This window comes from Prorops nasuta, unplaced genomic scaffold (assembly GCF_024137725.1).
Source record: "Prorops nasuta isolate Cenicafe-Biocafe unplaced genomic scaffold, Cenicafe_Pnas_1.2 PNAS00025, whole genome shotgun sequence".
NCBI classification, from domain to species: Eukaryota; Metazoa; Arthropoda; class Insecta; order Hymenoptera; family Bethylidae; genus Prorops; species Prorops nasuta.
In genome coordinates, this window is record NW_027116822.1 from 2,188,360 (window position 1) to 2,211,108 (window position 22,749).

The 22,749-nt window shown below is 32.8% G+C and overlaps 5 protein-coding genes across 12 annotated transcripts; 4 read left to right on the plus strand and 1 right to left on the minus strand.

Moving 5' to 3' along the window:
- Positions 1-432: 432 nt before the first annotated feature.
- LOC136782088 (dnaJ homolog subfamily C member 11) lies at positions 433-3,248 on the plus strand. Its single transcript, XM_066741251.1, has 8 exons — positions 433-661; positions 906-1,035; positions 1,113-1,356; positions 1,476-1,786; positions 1,867-2,074; positions 2,169-2,736; positions 2,810-2,939; positions 3,027-3,248. The coding sequence occupies exons 1-8, from the start codon at positions 590-592 to the stop codon at positions 3,047-3,049; spliced, it is 1,686 nt and encodes a 561-aa protein (XP_066597348.1). The 5' UTR covers positions 433-589; the 3' UTR covers positions 3,050-3,248.
- A 548-nt stretch (positions 3,249-3,796) lies between these two features.
- On the plus strand, positions 3,797-7,825 carry RYBP (ring and YY1 binding protein). The gene is made up of 3 exons (XM_066741210.1): positions 3,797-4,008; positions 4,681-5,162; positions 5,869-7,825. The coding sequence occupies exons 2-3, from the start codon at positions 4,986-4,988 to the stop codon at positions 6,208-6,210; spliced, it is 519 nt and encodes a 172-aa protein (XP_066597307.1). The 5' UTR covers positions 3,797-4,008; positions 4,681-4,985; the 3' UTR covers positions 6,211-7,825.
- A 509-nt stretch (positions 7,826-8,334) lies between these two features.
- On the plus strand, positions 8,335-13,562 carry LOC136782402 (protein MMS22-like). 5 transcript variants are annotated; one of them, XM_066741827.1, is made up of 20 exons: positions 8,335-8,478; positions 8,568-8,593; positions 8,794-9,010; positions 9,089-9,226; positions 9,306-9,459; positions 9,519-9,701; positions 9,778-9,891; positions 9,975-10,172; positions 10,368-10,615; positions 10,687-10,963; positions 11,026-11,184; positions 11,247-11,490; positions 11,555-11,783; positions 11,858-11,954; positions 12,022-12,213; positions 12,270-12,443; positions 12,513-12,872; positions 12,938-13,140; positions 13,200-13,388; positions 13,458-13,562. In XM_066741827.1, exons 3-20 carry the CDS (start codon positions 8,796-8,798, stop codon positions 13,507-13,509), a joined length of 3,426 nt encoding a protein of 1,141 aa, XP_066597924.1. In that variant the 5' UTR covers positions 8,335-8,478; positions 8,568-8,593; positions 8,794-8,795; the 3' UTR covers positions 13,510-13,562. The 5 variants fall into 5 exon arrangements, with proteins under 5 accessions (XP_066597924.1, XP_066597926.1, XP_066597923.1 ...); XM_066741829.1 differs by lacking the exon at positions 8,568-8,593 and having other exon boundaries at positions 13,200-13,238; positions 13,355-13,388; XM_066741826.1 differs by lacking the exon at positions 8,568-8,593.
- Hmg-2 (High mobility group protein 2) lies at positions 13,551-16,073 on the minus strand. 3 transcript variants are annotated; one of them, XM_066741835.1, is made up of 8 exons: positions 15,951-16,073; positions 15,446-15,635; positions 15,200-15,380; positions 15,016-15,130; positions 14,781-14,942; positions 14,630-14,711; positions 14,345-14,560; positions 13,551-14,276 (listed from the first exon to the last, which is right to left on the minus strand). In XM_066741835.1, exons 2-8 carry the CDS (start codon positions 15,534-15,536, stop codon positions 14,140-14,142), a joined length of 984 nt encoding a protein of 327 aa, XP_066597932.1. In that variant the 5' UTR covers positions 15,537-15,635; positions 15,951-16,073; the 3' UTR covers positions 13,551-14,139. The 3 variants fall into 3 exon arrangements, with proteins under 3 accessions (XP_066597932.1, XP_066597930.1, XP_066597931.1); XM_066741833.1 differs by having other exon boundaries at positions 15,905-16,040; XM_066741834.1 differs by having other exon boundaries at positions 15,446-15,956.
- Positions 16,074-16,351: 278 nt separating this feature from the next.
- pcm (pacman) lies at positions 16,352-22,444 on the plus strand. 2 transcript variants are annotated; one of them, XM_066741825.1, is made up of 9 exons: positions 16,352-16,619; positions 16,778-17,218; positions 17,288-20,665; positions 20,746-20,886; positions 20,954-21,067; positions 21,149-21,313; positions 21,394-21,636; positions 21,756-22,175; positions 22,265-22,444. In XM_066741825.1, the coding sequence occupies exons 1-9, from the start codon at positions 16,545-16,547 to the stop codon at positions 22,430-22,432; spliced, it is 5,145 nt and encodes a 1,714-aa protein (XP_066597922.1). In that variant the 5' UTR covers positions 16,352-16,544; the 3' UTR covers positions 22,433-22,444. The 2 variants fall into 2 exon arrangements, with proteins under 2 accessions (XP_066597922.1, XP_066597921.1); XM_066741824.1 differs by having other exon boundaries at positions 16,358-16,619; positions 21,711-22,175.
- Positions 22,445-22,749: the final 305 nt, after the last annotated feature.

A 22,749-nucleotide genomic window follows, 5' to 3' on the forward strand; every position in this document is an offset into this window, starting at 1 on the left:
TGTTAAATCCCTGAGATACTACATTCTTTTTTCTTCTGCTTAGTTTGGCAGTTTATTGAGGGCTCGGGCAGTTACATTTGCCCATAGATCTACATAATTCCATGTTTTCCTTTCCTTTTGGATTGTTAATTTTTATTACTGGGAGTGAGAAGTGGGATTTTCCGTGCTGAATTTCTTGATTTGCAGATGCAAGGACCAAAACAAGTCCAATTAATGAAGAGATTATGCGTGCTTCGAAATTGATACATCTTTCCACTACCCCAGCGCTCTCTTCTCTATGCGCGTTTTCTGACTTACATTTCTACAATTACCGATAGAGCAAGCAAAGAATCATCGCGAAGTCGGCCTCGACGGCGGCAAATTTCAAGACGGTTTATCGAAGCTAGTGAACTGTGAAGTTACCAACCACAATAACCAGTTGTCGTCGTCACACTCACGTCACGTTTCGTAATAGTGCTTTTTAATAATGTAACGAACTAACCTCTCAACTCTGTATATTTGTAACCTGCAAATGCGGTTTTGCTACGAAAAAGAAAGATAGTCGTTGTAATATAATTTAAATTCTCGTGAATCGTGAATATTATTCAGTATGAATGACGACAGCGACGAAGAAAATATTATTGAAGAAGACTTTTATACATTCTTAAATGTTCCACGGAATGTAAGCTGATAATAGCTTTTTAAAGTCGCGTGCAATCCAGTATTGATATTAGTCGGCATTGCCCTATGTGTAAAAACTTTAAGATCTGTACTATTTGTGGCAAATAATCGACTAATATCAAAATTTATAAGCGTCGCTACAAACAAATTTATATGCTTTCACTGTTATATAAGATTGTGTACAAGCGTTGTTCGAGGTTTCCGAGTACGAAGCATTAAACCGTTTTTTTTATATTTCGTTGTAGGCCAGCCCTGAAGAAATTATTCATGCTTATCGCAGACAAAGCAGGCTTTATCACCCGGACAAACATACTGATGCAGCTCTTAAGAAAGAGGCTGAAGTTTTATTTGATCGTACGAAAAAAGCATACGAGGGTATGTTTCTATCAAGATTTAATGAATTATTATCTCATGCTTGTATTATATTTAACACGTTTCATTTTTACAACTAGTCCTGATAGATCCACATCAGAGAGCAATATACGATTCTCTAGGAGTAAAGGGACTCAAAACAGAAGGATGGGAGATAGTACAGCGTACAAAAACTCCTCAAGAGATAAGAGAAGAGTATGAACGTCTGGCAAGAGAAAGAGAAGAGGCCAGATTGCAGCAACGTACAAATCCCAAAGGCAGTATTACCATCAATGTCAATGCTACAGATCTGTTTGCAAATTATGATGAGGGTTACGAAAACAGGTGTGATGACATTCTAGACAGTTTATAAAAGGAGCTGCTTGTTTATCACTCAGCTATAGCAATTCAATATTTTGTATTTAAACTGTGTCTGTAACTACTTTCCTTATTGTATTTGGCAGGGACATTTTGTCATCTATCGAAATTAGTGGGATGTCATTTACGCAGTCCATCGAAGCACCATTGACTTTGCGGGATACCGTCACTCTATACGGCGAATTGGGGACCCGTAATGGTACAGGTTCGGGTTCTATCAATGTCTCAGCAAGACGCTTGATATCTTCGAAAGGTTGGCTCGAGCTGGATGTTGGAGCCGGTAATGGCCCGACGATCTCTCTAAAAGGTTTTCGCACTTTAACAAAGAGATTATTCTGCAATGGTGCTGCGATATTACAATTCACAGCCTATGGCGTTAGACCAGGTTTAGTGGGAAGTATGTAGAGATTTGCTTTTTTCACAAGTTTTCCAGCCTTTAAATTTGTCCTTGCTTGAATAGTTATGTCTATGTTGCAGCGCTTGCAATGCAATTGGATCAACACACTGTAGGATATCTTACATACAGAGAAGGAATACAAGGTTCAATGAGCACAGTCATAGTGAGAGATACACCGCGATCCTACACGTCTTTTTCAATCCAGTTTGGTATTTTAAACTCATTTGTTAGCCTTAACTATACATATAAAATGGAAGAGAAGGAACTCAAATTGCGAGGAAGCGTAAAGTGAGTATTATTCACCCTATTCAAATAATATTGCAAATAAGTTAACCATTGGGACAAAACCATTTGGATAGATTTTACTCTTCATTTGTTTTAGGGTAGGAACATTTGGTATGTATCTCGAGTATGGCGCAGAGAAGAAAGTATCGCGTCACAGTTCTATTTCAGCCGCAGTGCAAATTGAAATTCCAACTGGCGTTAAGCTCAAAATTAAACTTAACCGAGCATCACAGACATATTCATTTCCCATTCATTTGTGTGATGAGGTTCTTCCAGCACCGATATTTTATGCCACTGTCGCTCCTTTAATCGCATGGACGGTCGTTAAAAAGCTAATTATTGATCCCGTGATGAAAGAACAAAGAGAGCGGGACAAGGAAAAACAGAAGGAGCTGAATAAATCCAGGATGATGGAAAAACAGAAAGAAGCTAAAGCGGCAGTCGAACTAATGAAAGCTACTTTCAGTAAGATCAGATCGGAGGAAGAAGCCAAACGAGGACTAGTCATTACGAAAGCTTTATACGGTAGATTTGTTTATCCGCAGGATAAATTAAATGTGGAGGACATTGCTGCTAACGGTTTTAAAGATGATTTAATAGATGTTACAATTCCCTTGCAATGTCTGGTTAAAGATTCTAAACTCGTGCTTTACGATGCGTCAAAGGTAATTATTAATCACGCTTCAGTTGTACTCTATAAATTTTACGATCTAACGTTATATGCAATTGTTTGTTTAGAGTCAGCTTCCAGGATTCTATGATCCTTGCGTTGGTGAGGAGAAACAGCTTTTGATACAGTATCTGTTTCACACTCAAACACATGAATGCATTATTAAAGACAACGATCCGCTCAGGATACCAAAGCAATGTAAGAGATTTTAATTAGTTTTTTCTTTTTGATAATTATATACATTCACAAGCAGAACTTATTCATTTAATATTGGGTTTTTAACAGCGCATAGAGTCAATACAACATGACGTAAACAGCATATTATACATGTGAGAAGAAATCACCGTTCCCATCGTTAATAATATTATTTTAATGGATGTTACTCTGGCTGATGTTCCATTGTTCTTATTATGAGGTTGAAAGGATAATGATGGTCAAGAGTAGGGACTATAAAGATATATACATGTATTATATATATATATATATATATATATATATATATATATATGCAAATGCATAATAAAAGATTCTTTAAATGTAATATTCGTATTACGCCAGTACTTGTGTTGTTAAAAAGTATTCAGCATAGCTGAAGAAAACATTGGGAAACCATTGATGAGATAGTAGCGTTTATGCGCGATATACTAGCTGTTAATAACAATAAAAATGTTTTAAACAGACTTATAAATTTTTGTTAGCATGTATCATGGTGTGTTACACTGTATTCTTCCCGATCCTGGCGCTGGTTTCCCTATTCTGGATCTTAATATATTTATCGCGCAAGTCACATTTTAATCGGTATCAATTCCAAAAAGAAGCAGAGAATTACAGCTTCCTTTACTACAGCGATTGTGAAAAATAGCAAGGCCTCTTATCAGTCTTATCCTCGCATTATACTGTATACATACATACGACCCGAGTCGTGTACATACAAAACGCCAGTTATCTATTGGATTAATATCTAGGGAATTTTCTTCTTCTTGCACCTCTCAGTTGGTTTTACTGTGGCTAGAGTAGTCCTGAATTCGAAATCCAATCGTACGTAAGCTCGTAAAGTTCGCAAACTAAACGCGCACGGATATCTTACACGACTTACACCACACCCGTATAAGTTTTTAGTCTATTAACTGGATATGTAGAAAACAAACATTAAGGATTCTGTGAAGATTTATTAATTAATAATATAATTAATCATTAATGTGAAAAGATATGTCTGATTGCTATGTCCTTTTGTTAATTACTTCTACTGGCTAATATGTATGAGGCAGTAAGTAGAAAATAAAAATACTACTTTTTATTTCAAATAATATAAAGAAAGTGCCATTTTGACTGCTTCATCGATTGTATATGTAAGGAGTTTTTAGGGTTATTATTCGTATCTTTGCATATTTACGTTCTAGAGTAAAATAAATTAAATATGTTGATAATTGTTAAGAAATTTAATGTTTCAATTTTGTTTCTAAATATGTTTTGATATGATTAATGAAATTAAAAATTATGCCTTATTAACTTTATAAAGAACATTTTAAGTAAATTTTTAATTTCTGAATATAATATTTTTTAGCTGCTTATATTTTTATTTAAATTCTTAAATTAAAGTACAAAAAGCAATTTCATACACTATATAACACCCGAGTAACGAAATTTGTCCCATGACATAAAATCATCGAATTTCTATGGACTTATGATCTTATATTGTCAAAATGACTAACTTTGATAGTAGAATAATTTCTATGGTAGACATAAATGTTTATAGTGAATTTGTTTTCAGAACTTTTAATTTTTCGTAATTAATAATAAATAAAAACTTTAAACATTGATTACAAAAGGCTATTGAAAAGAATTAATTAGCAAATAATAAACTATCTAACATATCTCATACATACACACACATTACAAGATATGTAGTAACATATTTTCATTGGAGTTTTCTTTTCAGATTTAGGACAACTAGAAGTATGACATGTGCTAAAAAGATTCCACCTTGCAATATTAATGCCCAATATTCTACGGATGATTGTATGAAGCATCTTCTTTTAATTAGTTGATTCATACCATCATAATTTGAAATATGATTTTAAATACTCTTTCAAATTTTTAAGAATTTAAATGATTATTCCTATAAGGATTTACTTATGAGTCAAAAGCTTAATCTAAAACACTCCTAATGTGGGTAGTGACTCATGCAAAAAGATAAGTTCTCCTTTGAGAATTAAATCACTTTATAATTCACGTTGATGAACAATGAACCATCCGGGAGGTGGGAAACGTCAGGCGAAGGTTTTGGAAGATAATTATTGGGACTGCAGTGTCTGTACGTACAGAAATACAGCAGAAGCATTTAAGTGCCTCATGTGTGACGTTCGAAAAGGAACTTCGACGCGGAAACCCCGCATCAACCCGCAATTAGTGGCACAACAAGTAAATTAAATACAATTAATTCATTCATGAACATTGTTCATTTTTTTTATTATATATTTTGAATGGGCTCACTTTCCATTTCTGATAGTACATATTTTTCTTAAAAATAATGTGTAAGGTATTATGTTAAAATATAGTTAAGCTCAGAAGTAGACATAACACAATGCCATTGTTTTGACTTTACCAAATCTTTGATAGTTATATATGCATCCTGAATGGACCATCTTACATGATCTTGCATGTCCTTTTATGTCCTGTAAAGAACTGTTTTCTAGATATTATGTTATTGTATTATTAAACCTAAACACTTATGTAACTTATTACTTTAAAGATAAACAACTACAATTAAATTGAAATAAGCACATCCGATTCTATACCCACAAATCTTCTTTTGCAAACTTATTATTTAAAAAAAAAGTAACTTATTAATACTGGAATTAAACAGTTCATTAATATGCTTCTTCAAAAAGAGCTAAAGATGAGTTAAGGAATTATGTAGAAATATGTAAGATACTGGATTGATGAAATTCTATTCTACTATCATGTGGAAGTTAAATTAAATTATGGCACGTTATGACTCCTTTGAATTTTACATGTTTCACAAAATATTTTTTATAAATGACATTAAATCTTATTTGATCCTGTCCATTCAAATAAGACACTTTACATATTTATTCCATTTTAAATTATTGTATGGCATTTGTAGGTTGCTCAACAGCATTATGTGCCCCTTTTAAAACCTGGTAAGAAAGAGGGATCTAGTGGTGGCAGTACAGCAAATAGTGGCAAAGACAAGGATCATCGCAAACTGGAAAAAACTAGACGTAAACACAGACATCCTCCTCGTCTGAAAAATATTGATCGTAGTACTGCCCAAACAAATGAAGTAACAGTAAATAATGTTACTGTTGTTATTACTGAATACAAACCTAAAATGAAAAAAAATTCTGACCAATCTGGTTTATCAAGCAGTGCTTCATCTGAAAATGGAAGCCAACATGACTCCAATCAAGATTCTAGAAGTCTAGATCTAGGGGCAGATATCTAGCTTCTAAATATGATGTAAAATATTATACAGGATGTTCCATTTGAAACAATATGATAGAATGTCTATCAAGAGGACTACCTATCAAAACAAGCATCAAATAAAAGTTTCCACTTTGAAGAAATCATAATACAGCACTATTGTTTGGCCTTGGAAAGTAATTTAAAGGTTACTGTAATTTTTTAAAATGGCATCTCTTATTTCTTGTATTGCATATTCTTGTATCTTACATCGAGACCTTTGTATAATGCTTTAATAATATACCATTTATAATCCAAATGTTAAGGAGATATTTAGATGTAAAATTGTAAATATGTATGGATTTGGCGAAAATATAGTGCACGCAACCACTACTCTACATACTCGTATATGTTTATTTGTATGTAAATTCCAATCTAAATATCTCATAAAAATCTAAATGTAATGGTACACATTTGTAGTGTTTTGGAAAGCTCTAAATAAGGCACAAGAATATGTAACAGAAAATAGCTGATGCCACTTAAAAAAATTAAATTTTCCTTTCAAAGAGTCAAACCAATAGTGCCTTGTTATGTCCCTTTCGAATTCTTGAAACTTTAATTTGTAAAACATTTTCATAGGTGACTTTTGTTAAAAGATATTGGGACTGTACCCTCTCAAATCAGACACCTTGTATATTATTTATACTAGGGAGACCAGTAACATTAATCACCTGCAATTTCTTTTTTAAATTGGTGCTTTATTAAATTGTCTTTTCACAAATAAGACAACTTCAAAAAAGAGTCATAATGCAAACATAAAAACAATCTGAGTGGAGGGAGTTTGGAAGATACAAAGGTTGATTTGAGTTTTCAAAATGAAATAATTTTTAATTGTGTATTCTAGTAGCTACTTTCAAGTACTTTACTTATATTATTAATGTAAGATTCAACTAAAGTATTTACGAGAATATGTGGTTTTTATATATCCTTTTTTAGTGTAAGTTCTCAAATGTAAATTTACACAATCATTATACATACAAACTCGTATTCATTTATACATAATATTTTTGTTTAAATGATACATTAACATAATCCTGTAAAGATATCTTTGAAGGCAGCAACAAAAATATCCATTTAAAAATACAGATTTGTTTTTAACAATGCAAGGTTACCTCTAACTCCAAACTATTGCCACTTAAATCTCTTTTTGTTGAATGTTCATTTTACAACTCCCTCTAAATGGTCAAATTTATATAAAGAAATATGTATCATCAAATATAAAAAAAATCCCTGGTAAAGATATTTTCCTTTATTTTTATTTGAGATTTCTTCCTGATTTTTCAAATTATTTTATTATTAAAATGCTGATACTTATAGAACGATTCTGCTGTTTTGGCTGACTAGGTCATTATCTCTAATCTTCAAACTCCGACAAACCTTAACCTAAAGTCGCGTTAATAAAGGTTGTAGAGGTGATTTTGTTAGAAAATAGCGAAAAAGAGTAAATACAAAAACGACAAAATGTATCACAAACTAATCATTAATTCGGTTGATGTATTTTTTTTTTCTAGATATACATATATTCACAATATTAAGATTGTTTCTATCGACGTTTTAAGAATGGACGGATCAGATTAAAGTTAGCGCTCGAAGATTAGATTAGATGCTGTTTTAAAAGTTTTCATTGGTGGGGAATTGCCCCTCGATACTAGTCGATACGAAATATACTACATACAATAGTGGCTTTTTTCTTTTTGGCTCGTGCCGTGCCTCACACTATCACTAACCATTGAATTGAAGTTAGCGTTTATCGACGAAAAACAGACTGTAGCAGAATATTTTGTATACTATAATCTACATTCTACGTTATATGGCTCCCCTCAGACCCCTCAACATCAGTAACTCAATACGGAAAGGATGAGTTAGCACAGATTTTGGATTGAAAAACTTTTAATAATACATTTTAAAGTGTTTTTTAATTAAAAATGTATGCTAAAATCTGCTTCTCCGTCTTGAATTATTGGTGTTGGGGTTGGGGCGGGGAGCCCAGGGGAGCCCTCTGACACGGTTCCTAAATACATCGATGGGATGCCATATAGTGTGCCGGTCCATTGGAAATTTGGAATTTTAGAATCCCGCGTAAATTAGTTTTTATAGGCCAAGAAGTTGGGCCAAGGATGGCAAGGATGCATTTTTAGCTTTCAAATATTTAATGTTTTGAAAAATTACAATTTACATTCGTATGTTTTTTTCTTCCGTTTCTAGCGGTGAATACAAAGTAATTCTCCATATTTAGTTAATTTAGAAAAAAGTAAGGAAACTTATGTATCTATTTTTATTGTGTTTACGCCGAAGAAAAATGATGAAGTTTCATGACTGACCTAACCTATATTTTTTTAGTTTTTCAGTGTTGTTTCAATCTATTGGTAATTAAAATAATTAGATCTGTTTTATAAAATATTGTATATTGCCATTAATTCAAAAAATTATAATTTTTTAATTAATCCTGCATTAAAAATCGCTTTATAATCGCGGCTTCTTAGTTAGAGGGCGTTAATTTTATGGCGCTATATTCAAAGAAGTGCAAGTATGAAATTTAAAATTTGACATACAATTTATTTTGCAGGAATGGATCTTAGCAGACTTTTTAATTGCAATGGAAAGGTTAATCAGAATGATTGGCATCTATGTAAAACTAGTTTATTTTTGTCAGACGAAATGAAAACTTTATTTTCTAAGTCTTATGAAAATTTTGTTGCTGGTTCGGAAATAAAATTGTTTAACTTCAATGTACCAGCATCTACAGCAATTTTTAATTTAAAACACTTAACAATGTGCATGCAGTAAGATAGATTGATATTTCATTTTATTATATCCTTTGATCATAAAGAGAAATTTATTAACTATAGATCATCCCTTAGGACAAAAATTAAATTTTTATGCAGATATGAGAGATACAGGCATACTTTTATAACAAATGAGCCTGATCAAGATATTTTTTTCTTAACAAGACATATGATATGCGAATTAATTTTGTATATAAGGGCATACATGAGAAAGTAAGTTGTAATATATACATTAATTCTGTGACATTTATATAAAACTATTTATCTTATTAATATAATCTCATTTTTACAGTATCAGTTGGAACTATAAATCTATAGAAGTCATAAATTATGAAGTTGAAATGGATATTTTATCATTGTTTAGCTATTTAAAATCATTCTGTAACAGACTTAAAAACATACCAGATTCAGTATTCCATCATGTAGCATCAAACTTAGGAAACAAAGTAGGTATCATTTAAGAGTATGCTTGTGAAGTTTACATTATTTAAATTACTTTTTGCAGTCTTCTCAACCTGACTTTCATATTTTTCACTTACATCTAGAGTTAAGATGGTACCTTATTACACTGTTGTATGACCAAAGTAAATTTTTGAATTATTTAGATCTACAAATAGATGAGTTGGAGAAAATTCACGCTACAGTGATTAATGATTTAATTTATATTTCACTAAAAATGTTTGAAAAGGTACAATGCTTTTTCTTAATTATTTAATTGAATTTCTTTTAAAGTAAAAACGGGATGATAATAATTTTTTTTACAGTTTTCTTTGGCAGATTTACAGCAAAAAACTCCTTACAGTTGCACTTGTGTAAGGGAACTATGGTTGATGTTACAGGTTTATCTTGATTACCTAGCAGATAGCTCAAAGTTGAAGGTATATATCACATCATAGAAACTTATATTTTGAAAAAAAAAATAATGCTTATCTAAATAAGTATATAAGCAATGCTTTTACAGTCTTTTTGGGAGCATGTGAATCAGTGTGTATCAGCAATTTTTGGTAAAGAGACATCAATGAAAGATCAATGGACAAAAGCCGAAAACCCAGTAGAATGTAATAATTCAGAGCTATTTTGCATTTGGCTACTTCAACACTTATCTCTACTTTATGGATATAATACAGATGGAGTGTACTTGACTTATAATTCAGAAAGGGTATTTACTCATAATGAAAAGCAATGTTTTTAAACATTCAGTAAATAAATATAAAATTTAATAGTTTTATGTTTATAATACATGTATATATTGCTCATTAATTTATTCTTATTTTAACTTTTATTTTATTTGTATTTCTTGCTGTTATGTAAAGCTATTTACAATACAAGTAAAGTAGACCTTTTAATATTTTAGGTCAGATCTAACCATGAACAAATGGAAAAAGTTTTAAAATCCTATATCAACAAACATGGAAAGGATGGAAAAAGGGAAGAAATAGATGCCGAGTTGAAAATAATAATTCCACTTCTGAGAACTCTTATTCTTGAATGGTGGAAACCTCAGGTCCAAATAGTTTCTTTATTATGGGAATGTTTTCACAGAAGATTAAATCAACCTTTTCTTATAAGAACCTCTGGTCCATGGACTATTTCCATTGAAAAGTAAGTAATAATTTGATGGAACTTAATAAACTTCTACTGTTTTTATTTTAAAATGTAATAATATTTTGCAGGAAAACTTCAGGAGATATTTTGAAAGAAATAAATGATAGGATTTTTGAAGATGTCGAACAAAAAGTAGAATCTAGCTATGGAATGTTTTTACGCTTATTAGGTAAATTCTTAATAAAGAATTATGATGCACAGGAAACAAAATACTGGAATCAGATTAAAAGTCGAATATATTCTAAATTTTCAAAAAATAAAGTACAAGAATTTTCTGAACCAGGATTGTATAATTTTTTTTCACTATTTTTTACTTTGGCTATAACTGCTGATACAGCTAATGTGGTAAATAATCAATATTAATTTACTTTGACTAATTAAATAGTTAATTATGAATTACTTTATAGTGTTCAGTAATGATGGATCTTTTACCACCTATTCAAGATTTGAAAATGGAAAATCATAAAAAGTACTCCTTAATATGGAAGTCCAAATTAATTGTTTTATTACTTTATAATAAATTCAAAATGAATTTTATTGGTGTAGCAGAATCTTTTTTAGAAATGGTATTATCCACTGTTAATATAAAAAGTTTTATGCATTTATTATCTTTCTGTTTTGTTATTAGGTAAATATAATCAGTTGTAGAAAAGATGACATTTCAAGATCAATGATGTCCGATTTTGTAGAAGTTTTGAGTACTGTTTTATGCTCAGGAAGAGAATTAGGTTTACGCGATGAATATATATTTATTGGTGGTTGGATCGACAGATATTTACTAGAATGTCCAAAAACTCGAATGCAAATCTTACTAAAAACCCTACTGGGAGTTATGGAAAAGTGCTTTTTGGGAATTCCACATAACAATAAAGGTATTGTTTAATTTCGATTGTGTTTTAAAAGTTTCAACTAACATTCATTACATTTTCAATCTAGAAGGGGTGAAGAAAATGTTAGATGCTTTATGGTCAAATGTTGCAAGTAGGCTTAGAACTCTTATCTTTGATCCTATTACACCCGGTGATTATTATAAAGATCTAGCAGAGCTTGCCGTATCATTTACGCTTAATTCTATAAAAGAACCAGTAACGGCGAAACGCCACAGTCACTCTACGATTTCGTTTTTCCAGCATTTTACAAGTTCTATTATCATCAAAGATATCAGGTATAGTCGTGAAATTATCTAAGAATTATATATACGTGTGAATGATACTTAATTATATTAAATACTTCTTGCAGGATTACACGTTATTATTTAAAGCTAATTCTTGACAACACGGAAGCTATAGGAGATCTGAAGAGTGAAATAAAAAATTTTGATCTTGTTTTAGTGCAGGTAAAAATAATCACAGAATAAGGTTTATAGGAAATAATACGTTCATGATAGAATGATATATTTTTAGGCATGGATAAAATGCTCATTTTTGGCATGTGACTGTAATAAATTTGAAATTACGATTCTACAAGAGTATGCAATTGGATTGGATAAAATTAAAAATTTGTTGGGAGAGTTTGATTTGTGTGACATTACAAATAGTAGTGAACCAATTATGAAATTTATGGAATGTTGTATGCAGAAACGAAACAATTTAAAGGTATAAATTGCTTGATGACATAAAAATACGTGATTTGAAACAACTCATTTATTTAGACTGAAAACGAACGAGCTAAATTTGATGCAGAGTGCAAAATTTATTTCCACAATTTGGAAAAGTGGATTCTTTCGCCAATTTCTGAGGAATCTAAAGATTCGGAGTTATCTTTATGGATTTATCGATGTATCGCCTCATTAATATTTTGCTGTTCTCCGATATTATACACAAAAGTAAGCATAGTTTTTCTTGTTTCTCATTTTTATTACGATTGTTGATAACGAGAATGTATCGATTCACAGAACCAACCAAATAATATGTTAAGAGTTTTAATCAACAAAGTTGCACTGCCAGCGGAAAAATCTCCACAACTCTTTGTAAGACATTTGGCAAAACGAATTTTCTCCATGATACTCCTAGGCATAGAAAACTTGAGTTTTAGAGCTGATATAACTTTGCAAGCTCTCGTACGAGATTTGTTCGATCAATATATACCATTGTTAATTACCGATGTTAATAATGCTGATTTTAAAATTTCCGAAATTTTATTAAAGTGTTTTGAAGATTCTAAAACTAATTTTTCTCGTTTAATGTTTGAAATGTTAATGGCAAATTTTTTCATCGTCTCTACTGATAATATGATGCACAAATATTCTTATTTGGTAAGAAACATTCTAATTGATTAATTCATATTTTGTAATTTTTTAATAAATATGATATGTTACAGGCAATGATACTTTTTAAAAAATTAATTGTTGGCGGTAAGGTATATGCTTCTCATGTGACTGAGCATATAATAAATATTTGCATGCAGCAAATAATGAATTGCTATGTGAAAGTTCATGATCATCACCCACACAAAAAACATACTTTGGAACTTATTTGCGAAATTACTAAAAATTCTTATTATAAAGAGAATAATACCTTGAGGTATATACATAAACAAAAAAAGTTTTTCTTTTTCTGTCAATTTTTATTTTTGTTTACAGGGAAAAATTGAAGAGCATTGTGCTTACCGTTGTGCAAAGGTATTTAACAGTAAATCCAAAAGTAACTTTTGAACTTTTACGCTCACTGTGTTCCATAAACATTGAATTAACTGAAAACTTGGTTCCCTATATTGAAAATTTTATTATTAATTTAGAACAGAATCGAAGGCCAAACGCTGCGTCATTAAGGTAATTACTGTTTATTTTAAACTATTAGAATAAAAATTGTTTCATTAGCTTTGACGAGCTTCATTGTAGATATTCCTGGACTCAGATTCAAGCACTTTTACAAACTGCCAGTTTCATGTAGGTAATGGACTTCAATGTTTATTGAAAGATTATAATTAATGCACTCATGACAATATATGTTTTATACTCATTGAATATTATTGTTCAATGAAATTACTAATTGTTTCTTTATGAACAAAAGAGAATTGGTGAATTAAACATTTATTTCCGATTAAATGAAAATTGTGGTGTATCAAATTAATTTCTATTATTAAACAATTTAATCTAATATAATAAAAAGAAACTGCCACTTGACTTCACACAATTGAAGATATATAGCACTTATGTGATTAACGGGATCCCTTATGCCTGCCTTACCGACAGCACAAGTCAATAAACAATTAGTGTAATAAAATTCAAACGCGAAGCAAATTGAATTTTATCAAATTAATTGTTTATTGACTTGTAATGTCGGTAAAGCAGGCGTGAGGAATCCCATTAATAATTAAATATCAATTGATTATTCAGTATTAAAACTAATCTAAAGTCTTGTTTAAATCCACTAATGTACAATAAAAAAAGACAGCTAATTCCTGTCCATTGGTAGGGATGATAAATTAACACTTTAAAGTGTTTTTCAAATCTATTTTTTAAGAGAATGCCTCGGGCGATGATGTTTCATTGATGTGGTCGAACTTTCGGACGGTGAGTGTCATCCAATTAACTCCAGTCTTGAAATTGCGTTACGAACTGTAGTTCGAAGTCCTATTTCAGAATTGCTATTTAATAAACTCTCCAATCTTTCTATATAACTATCGATATTTTGTAATGTTGCTCCTTCATGGGTTCCTAAAACATATATTAAAATATTTATAACTTTTTTTGGTTTTAAATGATTACACAAGATGAGAGAAAACCTGGAAGCGGTATAGACGCAAAACAGCTGGTTAACTGTGATCTCAATGATTCTAAATGGCGTTGCAAAGCTTGATTTGTTGTACGTTGTTGATTAGTTTCAGACTCTAATCGGTTTACAGCTGCATAGAGACTGTCTACGTGTCGCTGAAGTACAGCGTTTTGTGCTTCATAATCGGACGTAGCTTTCCTTAACTGTCTCAATTCGGTCTCACAAGCTGAAATATTTAAAGGTTTTAAATAATGATTTAGAATTAAACAGAAAAAAGTATTTCAGAAATAAGTACCTTTGTTATGATCTAGGAATTCTTCAGTAAATATTGGAATATCAAAACCAGTAAAATCATTATCCTTTTCCTGTTGAGACTCCTAAAAGAACTATGTTTATGTATTATAATGATATGATTTTAATAAAAGATTTTTTACTGAGAAATTAACATTTTGATCCAAAGTCGCCTCTGTGCCATTTTTTTCTTTCTTTGCTTCATTCTGCTTTTCAATCTGCTTCTCACTGAATATGCGATAAGCTTCTGTCTGCTTATAATCGCTGAATTCACGATTATACCGTTCTTTGTCTTGTTCAGCTGCATCTAAATATTGCTAAATAGTAAGATTTCATTAATGTCTTACTTCTTCAATAAATTATAAACTAGTTTTCTATTGTGAAATTTACCTGCTTCTGGTCAGATGGCAAAGAACTCCATTCTGCTGCTAACAGCTTTGTAATTTCCGCAAATGATAAATTTGGGTTTTCTGTCCTAACTTTTTCTCTCCGGTCATTCAGAAACCTTTAATTATTACAATTATTGTTGATAATAAAAAACTATAATAAAATTTCTCTTTATCAATTTTATTACCTAAAGTAACCTGTAAGTGGTTGCTTTGGAGCAGTAGCATCTCTTGGAATTTTCTTGCGTTTTTTTGGCTTAGTAGGAGCTGAAATAGCACTGCTCCCTGAGTTGCTTGCAGAACTATTTTTCTTATTGTTGCTATCACCCATTGAATCTGGAGGCTTATCCTCCCTTGAAGGAGATTTGTCTAATTCAAATAAGATTATGTCAAATTTGTATAAAATTTTTTTAGAAAAAATCAATACTACTTACTCGTAGAATCTTCAGTATTTCCATTATAGTTTAATTGTTCTAATGCATTTTTATTATCAGACACATCATTTGTTGATGCAACTTCGCTCATTGTGCAGCTTTTTTACGCTTAGAAGCACTTAGAAGGTATTTTCATTAAATAACAAAGTATTGACAGGACATACTTTATCTAGAGTGTAGATAATGATTGCTGTAAATTAATATTTTCTGTTTAAATACTAAACATTTTGGGCTTGCTGTAAATAAGAGATAATGCACTTAATGAAAGTCAATGATCTTTGAGGATGTTTAAACATCGAACTGCATGACTTTAACTTTCTAGGTTAAGACATGTAAATTGTAAAGTGTAAACAATACAAATTTCTTGATAATAAAAAGCAAAAACAATGTAGCATCAAAGTGAAATATTCAAAGGCATGTTTCTCTATTTAAATTAATCATTGCTGTTCGTGGATTCACCTGTGATTTGAAAAATAAAAATCTTTGTAGAAAAATATTTATATACTTGGGTGCTTCGGGTGCTTGGCGCCGCTTGGGGCTTGAGTTGAGAGGAGTTGAAGCCATATACACATTACACACACACGAATTCTATCAGATCAGGTTCTCATGAAAAAACCTAGCTTTTTGTTAGCTCTAGGCGCTATTTGTATGTAACATATGTACAGTTATAGTATGTATGTATATATGTACGTCCCATATGCCATATACGTCATCGAAGCTTATATCAGCTTTTACACAAATGACGTCACATGAACAAAGCAAAATGTCGAACAGCTTCCTTCCTCTTACGTCTTTTTTCAGCCCTGCTAGCTTATGCTTGGCTTATGCTCGCTGAGCCACGCTGAGCTCGATCGCTGCTCAGTCCAGGTACTTCGTATCGTACTTCGTCTGGTTCGTTCGTACCTCCATGGTAAATGCAATGTCGCCATTGTCGAGTTCTATACATACATATTACTGACTATATACCTATACTATTTATTATTAATATACTACAAAGCATTTGAGTGGTAGTGGGATACTTGGACTTGGTAGACTGGTACTTCCTTCCATAATCTAGGTCTCTTTATTTTTTTAAAATTAATTCTCAAGATTTAACAATATGGGTGTACCAAAGTTTTATAGATTTATAAGTGAAAGGTACCCTTGTCTCAGTGAAATAGTTCTGGAGTATCAAGTAAGAAATATAGAAATATTATTTATTATATTTGATATACCAAGAGAAATATAATAAGAATAGAGAAATATTGCAAAAAAAATTTTCTTTCTTATTTTTTACTCTTACTGGATATTTGCTATAGTTACATAAATAGCTTCTTTTACAAATGTTTGCAGATACCAGAGTTTGACAATTTTTATTTGGATGTAAATGGTATTGTACATGGATGCTCGCATCCAAATGACAATGATATACATTTTGAAATCACAGAGGAGGATATATTTAAAAATATATTTCATTATATTGAAATATTGTTTCGGCTAATTCAGCCACAAAAGCTATTATTTCTGGCTGTGGATGGAGTAGCACCACGTGCAAAAATTAATCAACAAAGAGGACGTCGATTTAGATCTGCAAAGGAAGCACAGCAAATGGATGAAAGAGCCAAAGCCAAAGGCATTTATGTTTCTAAGGAAAAAAAATTTGACTCTAATTGCATTACCCCAGGAACAGTCTTTATGGCAAAATTAAATGAGCAATTGAAGTATTTTATTACTTACAAAGTATCTAATGATAGGCAATGGCAAAAATGCAAAATTATATTTAGTGGATCAGAAGTAAGAATTTATGCAATTGTTGATAATTATTATCATTTCTAGCTTTTATTTATATTTTTTGTGTTATAGGTGCCAGGAGAAGGAGAACATAAAATTATGGATTATATAAGATACATGAAATCTCAACCAGATTATAGTCCAGATACAAAGCATTGCTTATATGGCCTTGATGCAGATTTGATAATGCTAGGCCTTTGCACCCATGAACCTCATTTTTCTGTGTTAAGGGAAGAAGTTAAATTTGGTAAAAAACAGAAGAAGATAGTAACTCCAGAAGAAACAAAGTTTTGTCTCTTACATTTATCGTTACTGAGGGAATACATAGAGCACGAGTTTTCTGCATTGAAAGAGAAAATAGATTTTTTCAATATAGAGAAGATTATAGATGATTGGGTGTTGATGGGATTTTTAGTCGGGAATGACTTTATTCCGCATTTGCCAAATTTACATATTGCGCAAGGTGCGCTACCCATACTATACCATGCATATACGGAAGTTTTACCTACATTGAATGGTTATATCAACGAGTTGGGAACATTAAATTTAAGTCGCTTTGAAAAATTTATGGAAAAGCTCGCTCGTATCGACATAGAGCAATTTGCTGAACACTATGCTGACTTGAAATACTTTGAAGGTAAAAGGATTGAAAAGCAACTTATAGATGACACGACTTTTGATTGCAATGATAAAACGAGTGAAATAGATTATGACAATAATGCGACATCGAAAAGATTGTTGAAAAAAGAGTTAAATGATTTAATTAAGTCTACTGATGAAATTCTATTGAATGAAGATGAAGATGATGATGAAGAAGAGGAAGCGAAAGACGATGAAGACGATGATGTTGATGAAGTAGAGGATGAAACAGACGATTCTCTGGACGAAGAATCGGACGACGAAATATACACGATTGAGTTTGTACAACATAAGCGCGATTATTACATGAATAAGCTCGAATATGAAGTTGTAGATGATGATGTTTTACGCTCACAAGCAGAGGGATACGTACGAGCCATTCAATGGAATCTACATTATTATTATGACGGATGTTGCAGCTGGTCGTGGTACTATCCACATCATTATGCTCCGTACATATCGGATATAAAAGACTTCAAAAATTTGAAATTGGATTTTGAATTAGGTGAACCTTTCTTACCGTTTACCCAATTATTAGCTGTACTGCCAAGTTATAGCAAAGATCTCTTACCCACTGCATTTCAACACTTATTAACTGAAGAAACATCACCTATTATAAACTATTATCCAAATGATTTTAAAACGGATCTAAATGGCAAGAGGCAAGAGTGGGAGGCTGTAGTTCTTATACCATTCATTGATGAAAAAGATTTATCAAATGCTATGGAACCCTATTATGAAAAGTTAACGGCAAAAGAAAAGATTAGAAATAAGCATGGAGCAATGTGCATATTCACATACACAGATGAAGATTTGGGTGTTTATCCCGCGCCAGAATATTTTCCAAATTTAAACCATAATCACGCCAACTTGTCATTGAAAGAAACGAATGATATAATCGTTCCAGTAGATAAATTGGTCAAAGGCCTGTCTCCAGGTGTAAACTTGACGGTATATTTCCCAGGTTTTCCCACTTTACAATTCATTGAGCATACCGGCAAATTGGAGAATGCCAAGGTCAAAGTGTTTGAACAGCCATCCAGGGGTGAAAATATGATACTGTATGTAACTAATAAGAAGAGCACTGGTGACTTGAAGGAGCTTGCATCAGAGCTGTTGGGAAATGTCGTTCATGTAAATTGGCCCCACCTTACAGAAGCAAAAGTAATGGCTATATCAAACTGTGATACGAAGCTCTATGTTAAGGAGAAAAAGCCGAATAGCCGCGATTCCCCGTTTAGCATTGAAACGATAAAAGGAGAGGGACCACTGTGGGAGCAGCAGAAGAAACAAGTCAGTGAAACATACAAGACGCGCTGGGGAATTAATATTGGTGTCACCAATATATTGATACATGCACGTCCACTTGTTGGTACCAAGTATGTTTTTGGTACACAAGGAAGGCTCTGTTTAGAGAAGCAATGGTCGGACACAGTAACGACCTATGCATATCAGATGATAATCAAAGACATAAGCGTTTTCTGCGACAATACAAAGGCACAGAAAACTGTTGAGGAGATATTCTCACCAGGCAGTAAATGCTTCATGCTGGGTCATCCTTATTATGGTTCGATGGCTGAAGTTAATCAATCGGACCAATGTTCGACCTCTGGAAGAATAAAGGTCTTTATGACTGTGATAAACGAACCAAACTTCGAGAGGGTGAAGCATATACAAGTAAAGCAGAAGAACCAGTACATGCCTGGTAGTATAACTGCTCAACGTTTAGGAATAAGTAGTCATCTGTTAAGCAGGGTCACTGGTACAATATTTGTGGTTCAAGAAAATCCTAGTGATAAGGAAGCGGGTACAGAAAAGTCAGGAAGCAAGTACAATATAGGATTAAATTTGAAATTTAACAAACGAAATGAGCAGGTTCTTGGCTACACTAAAAAACAGAATGGCCAATGGTTTTATAGTACAAAGGTTGTTGAAGCTATACGAGATTACATGATTGAATGTCCAGAGCTCTTTGAGAATTTAGCCAAGAACACCAGTAACGATGTGTATCTTGAAAACGAATTGTTCGGCGAAGACACAGAACAGCTCCCTCAGTTGTTAGTTTGGCTCAAGGCACAAGAGTTTTATGGAATGGAAAGCAGAAGCTGCGATGCAGAGCTACTCGAGCCTGACATAGTGCGTGAGGTACAGGCTGAGCTCGACAAATACTTAGTCGAGATATCCAGCTTTAAGAAAAAGCGTTTACTGATGCAAGTAAAATCACATCTGCTATTGAAGTCTGAACTTCTTTCACGAAACTGCCCACCAGATATCACCGCTCAGCATTATTTATTTGATAGGGTTATTTGTGTGAGGGATTGCTTCACTGTCCCTATAGGTTTAAAGGGTGTTATTATCGAGATACAGAGGGCAGAAATAAGCAGGGATAATGTATACTGCGTTCTCTTTGACCAGACTTTCGTCGGTGGTCTAACTTTTCAAGGTTGCTCTGAAAGTCGTTGCTACCGTTTGTTAGTATCCGATTTTGTAAATATAAGCCACGGTGAGAGGATCGAACAAGGAAAGTCCGTCATCGCTCCGTTTAATGTCCACCAGCATGAAAAGACGTCGGAAGTAAAATCTTGGAGACGTACAGCATTGATTGGAGCAGGTCCAACAATAGCCAATGAGACAGTGGTGTTGACAGCGACATTTTCTGCGACCAAATGCAAACAAACCTCCTATCTCTCTGCTGCTACGGCTCCATTGTCATCGTTGCCGTTGCCAAAGCCACTTCAACTTCCCGTACCATTTGCCCCTCCAGCACCTGCCGAATCATGGAGACAGCCATCGATCGTTAAACACTCGCCTGTAATTATTACGTTCATCCCTCTTTCACAATTTTTACAAATAATCCTAAGAGTTATTCAATAATAACTGCTTTGTTTCAGCAAACTGCAGGGACCACGAGCACGGACGTCAAAGTTCCGATCAAGCAAGTTCTTACCAATAGTAATACCAGCAAAGTAGCAGCTCCACTGAAGCTTGAACCTGAATTTCAAGCGTTATGGAATGAGCTGCACAAACTGCAGGTGAGATTTTAGCGAAGATCGAAATTTGATTAATTGGCACAAAAATTAATTTTGTTTTATATTTCAGCAAAAACCAAAAGATCCAATGGAATCAAGTCCATCGCGTCCAAAGCAGCAACCTAATGCACCAGTCAGTACCAATCTCGTCTCAAGCTCAAACGTAAATTATAATTCGTTAACTGTTAGTATCTTTTTTCTGCGTTATTTGTAGTATTATATTTTATTTATATGTTACTCATGTCTACTTTCAATGCTCCCACAGACTCAAGACCCTAGCGCTTTCTTAAAAGCAGTACTAAAGATCAATGATGATACTAAGAAGGTTGATAATCCTGTGGCTGCACCAGCACAGAAAAGATTTTCAAATCCGCCAGAAAAGAAATCAACGATATCTGATGCGCCTCCTTTGGTTCAACAGCTTTTTGACGTATGGATTATAATACTCTTTATACTTCCTTCTTGCAAATTGGTCAAATAAAACTACTATTTTTGACATATTTATTGTAGCGTGCCAGACGAACGGAACTTAAGAGAGATAAGAAGGAGCCTATTTATCGTATTGAGTTGTTGACTTATTATCAAATTAGCGGAATTGGTATGCCAAGATACATATACCATACAAACGAGAATAATATGATTCAAGCTCGACTAGTTTTACCCGACACAAATATTCGAAAGAAAGTCTTTCTGGGAGAATATTGTACCAATTACGACCAAGCTGCCGAGAGCGTAGCTAAAAAGGCATTTCAGGTATGTATTTGAATTGCCATGCATAAATAAATCGATATTGGATGTGACAACAAATATATGCAAATATTTTGCAGGAGTTAAATTTGGAAAAAGTATTTAAAACGGACCCCATATTTCAGTACAAGGCAAATACATCTCTTGATGGCTTGAGAAGTGGTCAATGTTTTACATGGCGTCCACCGGTTAGACCACCTATGATGCCTCCTTCACCCAGTCCTATTAATCTACTATTAAGTAATCAAACAAACGCTAACTTTCCAAAGTGGAATACCAACTTCCAGAAAACTATGGTCGCTGATCAAATGCAGCCATTACAGCACCAGCAGCAGGCAGCATTCCAAAACCAATTTGTAAAGCAACGAAATCTTAACGAACCGAAATCGGAAGTAAAACCAACTACACCTTTCGTGCCTTTACAGGCACAAAAGAAAAGTAGAACTATTAACTCTAAGCAGAATTCGGTGGATAAAGATCAAAGTACAAGTAGCAATTCCAATAAATCTCCTGTGAAACAAACTAAGCAGGTAGAATGTAATAAGGTTCGTACTGTACAGTATACAATGATATTGATGGAATTTTTATTGCAGAGACAAACTTATTTGTATTTTCTTCACCTCTCTCTTTCTAGGCAGCAACCAAATCTGAGCATTCAAGTAAAGGTGAAAAGACTGTGATTAAAAACGACACGTCATTACCTTCATCAAAACAACAAAATCCTGCACGACCAAGGCGATCACGTGTGGCAGCAAAATTTGGGGCGGCTCCCGTGATAAATGGTGCACAGGAACCGAAATAAAAATTTGTTCATATTGCATCTAAATAATGAACGGCTCGTACATAAATATAGTATTCACTCAAGTTAGATTTCATTCTTCATCGATATGTGCGACTGCAATTTCATAATATTAAACTTAGCAACCCATACGCCTCCCTTTTTTTAGTAAATATTTATATTCATTCTGTGCAACTCTCTGTACAATTTATTTATCCTTTTTCCCCCTTTTATAAGATACCATCATTTAAAACAATTCAAACTGTAATGCAAGAAGAGTTTTATCTCCGTAATTGTGAAATGTATCAAGTTTTTGCTAGGACCTTTTCAAAACTTCTATT

Bases quoted from the DNA above. Each gene is read 5' to 3' on its own strand.
- LOC136782402 (XM_066741827.1), top strand. From the start codon at position 8,796: ATGGATCTTAGCAGACTTTTTAATTGCAATGGAAAGGTTAATCAGAAT. The intron at 10,616-10,686 runs GTAAGTAATAAT...AATATTTTGCAG, and splicing joins TGGACTATTTCCATTGAAAA to GAAAACTTCAGGAGATATTT. The intron at 11,955-12,021 runs GTAAAAATAATC...ATATATTTTTAG, and splicing joins TTGATCTTGTTTTAGTGCAG to GCATGGATAAAATGCTCATT.
- Hmg-2 (XM_066741835.1), bottom strand. From the start codon at position 15,536: ATGAGCGAAGTTGCATCAACAAATGATGTGTCTGATAATAAAAATGCA. The intron at 15,131-15,199 runs GTAATAAAATTG...TAATAATTAAAG, and splicing joins CCACTTACAGGTTACTTTAG to GTTTCTGAATGACCGGAGAG. The intron at 14,712-14,780 runs GTTAATTTCTCA...TAGTTCTTTTAG, and splicing joins AGGCGACTTTGGATCAAAAT to GAGTCTCAACAGGAAAAGGA.
- pcm (XM_066741824.1), top strand. From the start codon at position 16,545: ATGGGTGTACCAAAGTTTTATAGATTTATAAGTGAAAGGTACCCTTGT. The intron at 21,314-21,393 runs GTATGGATTATA...TATTTATTGTAG, and splicing joins TGGTTCAACAGCTTTTTGAC to CGTGCCAGACGAACGGAACT. The intron at 21,637-21,710 runs GTATGTATTTGA...AATATTTTGCAG, and splicing joins TAGCTAAAAAGGCATTTCAG to GAGTTAAATTTGGAAAAAGT.
- LOC136782088 (XM_066741251.1), top strand. From the start codon at position 590: ATGAATGACGACAGCGACGAAGAAAATATTATTGAAGAAGACTTTTAT. The intron at 1,357-1,475 runs GTGTGATGACAT...TGTATTTGGCAG, and splicing joins GATGAGGGTTACGAAAACAG to GGACATTTTGTCATCTATCG. The intron at 1,787-1,866 runs GTATGTAGAGAT...TCTATGTTGCAG, and splicing joins TAGACCAGGTTTAGTGGGAA to CGCTTGCAATGCAATTGGAT.
- RYBP (XM_066741210.1), top strand. From the start codon at position 4,986: ATGAACCATCCGGGAGGTGGGAAACGTCAGGCGAAGGTTTTGGAAGAT. The intron at 5,163-5,868 runs GTAAATTAAATA...TGGCATTTGTAG, and splicing joins CGCAATTAGTGGCACAACAA to GTTGCTCAACAGCATTATGT.